At 47.6% G+C, this 6266-nt stretch overlaps 1 protein-coding gene across 3 annotated transcripts in view; it reads left to right on the top strand.

The window, feature by feature from the left end:
* The first annotated feature begins 538 nt into the window (after positions 1–538).
* The window catches only part of SEC14L1 (SEC14 like lipid binding 1), a 50161-nt gene continuing 44433 nt past the window's right edge, over positions 539–6266 (top strand). The window contains exons 1-3 of one of the 3 annotated variants that reach the window (XM_020895886.2): positions 539–689; positions 1911–2015; positions 2827–2919. In XM_020895886.2, the coding sequence (XP_020751545.2) occupies positions 2857–2919 (63 nt within the window). In that variant the 5' untranslated portion in view covers positions 539–689; positions 1911–2015; positions 2827–2856. The remainder of the gene's footprint in view (positions 690–1910; positions 2016–2826; positions 2920–6266) is intronic. The other 2 variants (XM_020895887.2, XM_070479908.1) reach the window with 2 other exon arrangements.

Below are 6266 nucleotides of genomic sequence, written 5' to 3'. Positions count from 1 at the left end.
CGAGGAAGCTCTGAGAGCCTCCAGCGCCGTTCAGACCAAGGGCAGGGCCTCCGGGTAGGAGGCCTAGCCAGGGCCGTGGGCGCCGGCAAAGCCGGAAGGCCCCAGCTGTTCTGATGCCTCGCAGACTTCCCAGTTTCAAGTCAGCGGAACTCCCCCGGGTGCCGGCTCATCGCCGGCTTTTTTTTTTTTTTTTTTTTTTGTCTCGGCCACCTCCGCGGGGCTACTCGCGGGCCCCGCCCCTTACCCAAGACACGCCCACTGACGCAACCCTGGGCGGGGCCAGGCGCCTGTGGCCCTCAGCGATTCTGGGCGGACGCCGGTTCCGAGCTCCGCCCACGTCCGCCCGGCTCGGTGTTGGCGCCTGCGCAGTTCGGCTGAGTCCCGTTGTCAGCCCTTCCCCCCTCCCTAGCAACCGTCCTCGCTCCCGCCTCCGCCCCTCGGCCGCCCTCGCGCACGCGCTCCCTTTCCGGCCTTCTGGCCCCGCCCTCCCCGTCACCCGTAACAACCACTCGAGCCTCGCCGGGCCCCTCCCGCTCCCGCCCCCGCCGCCCCCCCCACCCCGGCCCACTCCCCGGAACCGGCGGCGGAGCTGCTGCCGGCCGGCAGTGGAACGGCGACGGCGCCACGGAGCCGCCGTCATGAGCGCCCTCGGCCGCCCCGCGTCCCCGGCTCGGCTTTTCTGACGAGAGGTAGGCGCGCGTCTCCGCGGCGGGCTTCGAGCGCGCCCCCCGGCCCGGCCCATGCGGGCGGCGCAGGGCTCTCGCGGCCGCCTCTCCGCCTAGCCCACCCTTCCCCGGCCCCTCGGCTCCGCTCGGCTCGCCTCAGCTCCGCGGCCCGGGTCGGGAGTGGGCCTTCCTCTTGCCCCGTCTCCCCGCCCCCACCCCCCCCGTGAGGCTCCTACAGTATTGGGTCGCCCCCTCCCCGCCCCCATCACCTCCGATCTTCCCACCCCGGAGACCCCCCTTTCCTGGGGGAAACGGAGTTTGGGTTCCCAGCCGGCCCCCCGGTGCATCTCCCTGGCTTTCCCCGGGACTGGGGTCCCGAGAAACCGCCGCGCCGGGACCCCCGCCAGATGGAGCCGAGGGCCGGGCCGCCCCTCCAGCCTGCTTGGGGTGTACTCGTTGAGTTCGGCCATTGGCTAATTTTAAAACACCGATTGTCATGCAATAGAGGGCTGCCCTGGTCCACGGTGCCGCTTGGCCGTTGTAACTCCAGATTCCCACGTAGGACGTTCGTTTGGACCAGAGCATCCGAAGCTGGGAACTGGCAGGAGTTCAGAAGCTCGGGAATTACCAGATTCTTGACCGTAGTCGCTTCGGGTTCTGCCAGGCAGTGGAATCCCGAATAGGTGTTACGGAGTCTTAACCGCGCATTCCTTTTTTTTATCTTTTTAAACATTGTCTCCCCATCCCTACAACCCCTTTATATACCCAGTAAGTATTCTCTCCTTCTGTGGGGGATATCCTAAAATTGAATTTTTCTAGTTAAAAACTTAAAAGGTTATCGAATTCCGGCTGTGCACCAGCATTATCAGGTTGGCAAAACTAAACAGAACTCTATCCCAGCGCACCAGGACCTACCAGTCCCAGAATCAAGATTAATGACGGCGTTCCAGTTGATTGTGGTGGATTCAGGAGTTTTGACTCTGAGTCTCCTGATTTTAGAGCTGGAAGTCTTACAGTGTTGGATCTGAGTCCCGGCAAAGTCAAATGACTTGCTTGAGGTCGCCCCGAGTTACTCTAGCAGTTTTTCACACTGCCTGATAATAGCTGTTTGCTGCCAGAACCTGGTCTTTCTGAGAGGTATGCGAAACATACCAGAGGAAGTTCCAGATCTGTTTAAATGTAATTAATATGGGTAGGAATCTTAAGAAATAAAATGGACCTTTGTAATTTTTTCCTTTGTTACAGCTAGATTTTGGGCTCCTTGAGGATATTCCGTTTTGTACTTTTGAATATTCTCTCATTGTACTCAGCAGAAAATAACTTTCTTAATGATTATCTTCAGCAGGACAGGTAGGCTCTTTGGATTTATTTTTCTTCCTCCGTTTTAAATAGGGAAGTGAAGTCCCTATAGAGGGCTCCAAATAAAAGTGTGTTTTTCAGAAAAATCCAGTTTAGGCTGGGGCCAGCCTCTGAATGTGCCCCTGGCAGAAAGATTCTTGAAGGGTGAAGTGGGCTTGAACACTTAGTTGATTGCGTCCTGATACTACAGCTCTTTGAGGCTGAAAAAGTCAATGGAGCCTCTAGCCAGAGGGCTTAGAGTGTCTGCCATTTGAAGACTGGTCCCTGAAGTTGTTGTAGCCTGTGCAGTTAGAAAATGGAGATTGACAAGTTTCCTTTGAAAATAGCTTTTGAGGAGTATCCCATAATTTAAGAAACAGTAGTATTTTTTTTTTCCACTTGTATTTTTGTGTGTCCTGGGCTTAATATCTTGAAGTGCCACCATTTTTATTTGGCTTCTCATGGAAGTTGAAGAGAAAATGATTCAAGAACTAATTGTGTGGGTTATTAGAATAATTGAATCATGGCATTTCACTTGCTGGAAAGGACCCAGGGCAGCCCCGGGAGAAGCGGTGAGGCTGGTAAGGTAATTGAGTCCTCCAGCCCTCAGACCAGCACTCCTTCCCTGTCTCCACTTGGACTTTCTTCACCTTTTCTTCCTGCCTTCCTGTCTTCCCTTGCCCTTGTATAATTAAGCATCATCTTTTGACTTGTGTGTGCATAGAATTGTGACCTATTGAGGATCTTTAGACTGTAGTATGTTGTATAAATGCAAATTTTTTCCATATCATGGTTATTTATCACAAATGTTTGTGTTTTGCAGGTGTGAAAGGATTGCTGTTTTATTGCAATCATGGTGCAAAAATACCAGTCACCAGTGAGGGTGTATAAACACCCCTTTGAACTAATTATGGCTGTAAGTACTTTTCAGTTTACTCTCTGGCTTCTTATCTTCTTAGGTGTCCAAATTTGACTATCTGTTGCTCCACTTTTACATATTCTGTTTTTATGCTTATGAACTTTAACAAGTTTGTGAAATTGTTTTTAAACTATAAATCTCTGAAAATCAAAATCTGCTCTTTTTTTTTTTTATTTATCTCAGGGTTATGTGTGAATTTCAGCCAATTCTCCTTTTGAAAATACAGAAGTGGGATTGTGACTAAATAATTCTTCCTCTGGATTTTGCTCTTTTTTTGTTTAAGTAGAAAAGGGATGTGAAGAGTGGTATTTTTCTTCTGCTGCTCATTTAGATTGAGGGCGAATTCACTATATGAAGCTGAGCACTGAAGGATGGAGCTTAATTTATAGGATTCTAAGGACTATGCTGTAATGAGCTTCCTCCGCTAATATTAGATTCTTGAGTCATACTAGAATTCTACAAATGGGGTAATTAAAAGTCTTAATTTTCTTTGTTGTTTACCTAAAGAGATTGGCTTGAAATAATAATTTCATTAGAGGCCAAAAAAAAAAGAAAACCCCAGACAAACTTTTTCCAATCTCTTTTAGATTATTGTAAGGTGCTCTTTCCCTTGGCTTCAGCTCATGTACTTTTTCAGCTTGTCAGAACTCTGGATCCAGTTTGACTTTATGACATTTCTTACTGGGTTCTTTCAGTTTCTAAGTGAACAGTTCTTTTCGCTAAGAGTCGGACATGACTTAGCAGCTGAACAGCAACAAATCCTTTTCTTGTGTTACCGTTAAGGTGTGATATATGACTGGAGGATGTCTTGGTCATGAAATACACCCTGATGAAAGTGCTAGTCTGAACCAGAACCTTTCAGCCCAATGAGAGACCCTCAGCTCCTCCTGGTCCCGTGTAGTTAGCCCCTGTTTTGACTCTGACCAAAGAAGAATTTCTGTGTCTGTTCTGTATACAAAAACTCAAGTGTTTTTGCATCTGGCTGGCTGCTCAACATCGTTTGTGAGATTTATCCAGATCAATTTAGTTTTGGAAAACAAAACTCAAGTCCTCTCAAGGGAACAATTTAGATTTAGGGCGTCTGTTTCTTAAATTGAGGTGTAATTTACAGACAGTGAAATGATCACTTTAGGTTTACAGTTTGATCAGTGTTGACAGAGAGTGACATGGATTTCTGTCAAGATGCAGAACCATTCCCTCCTTTACCTCAGAAGGTTCCCTGGTGCCCCTTCTCTGTCAGGTGTGAGATTTGTGTGTGTGGGGGGGATATTTTTTACTTCTGTATTTTCCTTCAGTTCTAGGACTGTTCACTGTTTTATGTTAATGGCTTACAGGGAAGGCTTGCTTCCTGTTTGCTGGGTTGGTCGTTTGGTCATAAAGAGCAGAGATCCACTGTGGCCTGAGAGGAGGGGATATTGTTGTTGGAACACATGCTGTGTGTGATGGGATCGTGCAGAAATCCAGGAATGTGAGCTTGCATGGGCTGAGCTCCAGGAACCTGACTTGGAGAGAGGGGGTTGTTCCCAGCAGCAGTTGTCCCGGAACTTCACCCTTCACCCCGGGACTCTGCCTTCACCACTGGCTGCTTCACGCTCTCCTACCTTCCCCTCTCCTGTGGCTTCAGCTCACATGCTTTTTCAGCTGGTCAGAACTCTGGCCCCAGTTTGACTTTGTGGCATTTCTTGTTGCCTTCTTTCAGTTTCTAAGTGAACAATTCTTTTCGCATTTCCTAGTTCAGATTCTAGAGATACTTGATCTGATCCTCCCTGCCGCCCACTCCGGTCCCAGGTTGCTGGCTGGCCTGTGGATTCCTTGTGGGGCTTGGTCCCCTGTCCCTTCCTGGTTAGCAGGGGCTGGTGGTGCTAGGAGATTAGTTTGGGGCAGTGGAGGACAGTGAGCCTGGGAGATGCCCCAGGGTGGAGGGGACAGGCCTGGGACTGGTGCCTTATGTTTTCTATTATGTTAAGGACGATTTTTTTTTTTTTTTAAGGACGATTTTTAAATGTTGCTGCAACCCTGATCATTTGAGGCAAAAGCTAGTCTCTTAGGCAAACACTTGATAATAAAGAGGTATTTTGCTTGCCTAATGTTCAGCTTCCTTATTTTCCTTTCTTTACGGTTTTCAAAATGCTATAGTTTGCCTTGTCACATTTATGCAGGGATTTACAGAATTTGAAATTGAACTTCTCAGCCACCCCTCAGTCTTTTAAAATTAACTGGTTTTTCACTTGCTTCTGTTTTAAGCAGTAGTAAAATTTTTTGACTTGGAAGAAATTATTTTTTAGCCTGGAAATGAAATATATTACCCTTTTCCTTCCAGAGTTAGGTAGAAACTAGAATGTAAAGTCTAGTGATTTTTGTGGTGTCCCTTGCGCTTTTCTCACTGTAATTGTATGATATAAAATCCTCAGTATTTTCCTCTTATTGAGGAAAAACAGAAGTACAAAAGAGTTACTCTAAAATATTCTTTTCAGTTTATTCAGAGTGAGCAGAGGCATTCAGTTAATGCAAGAACAGAACTATAATTTGAACAGAAATATTTTTGAGACCCTCCAAAAGTGACTGTGCTTCAGTAGTCACAGCAAGTGACAGTGATAGGAGTGTTCGTCAGGTGGTCAGTTTATGGTATTCACAGGTAGATCCAAGTCCTGATTTATAGGGTCCTGTGACGACCGTGGAAGGAAATGCCGTGCCGTCCACTTAAAGCCTCTATTTGTCTTAACCAAGAGTTTTGCTGTAATTTAGAATTGCCAGAATATGAGGTGGGAGGTGCCTATGTCAGTAGTAGGTACATGGTAGGTATCAAGTAAGTTAATTATTTTGATTGATTTAATGACAATCTACCATTTGTTTTGGGGTCAGTATACTTGGTAGAATTAAAAAATCGTCTTGAGTGTTAATGGTAAACAAGCAAAACTGAAGTGAAGGTGTTTCAGCAGGCATTTGTGGCATCCTAGGGGTGTTCTGTTGTCAGATGTGAGCCCAGAAACAATGGTTGACGCTTCGGTGAGTTGAGAAGCCCCCTGGCTGAGCCCCCTTTGAGGGTGAGGAGTCTGAGGCCCAGGGAAGAGAGAGCTTGTGCAGGTAGTTGGGGTAGAGTTTGGTGTTCTTTTTATTAGAATGTGTATCGTGGAATGTTTGTGGAGGGTTCTTGTCCTTAAAGAGTGACCTTTCCAGGCTCAACCAGAAATGTTTCTCGGGGCTGCTGTGCCCAACCTTAGTCCGTGAAGGGCATTCCAGTCGCTTGTGCCCTCTGGTATATCTGTGGTCTCCCCTGGCCTAGTGAGGTGACCGCCGAGAATGGACTTGGGTGGCAGGTGCGGTTCTGAGATGCTTGGATTTGA

This window comes from Odocoileus virginianus, chromosome 17 (assembly GCF_023699985.2).
Source record: "Odocoileus virginianus isolate 20LAN1187 ecotype Illinois chromosome 17, Ovbor_1.2, whole genome shotgun sequence".
In the NCBI taxonomy this organism is placed as follows: domain Eukaryota; kingdom Metazoa; phylum Chordata; class Mammalia; order Artiodactyla; family Cervidae; genus Odocoileus; species Odocoileus virginianus.
The sequence above is the reverse complement of the archived record's forward strand: the minus strand, read 5'-3'. Positions and strand labels throughout refer to the sequence as shown.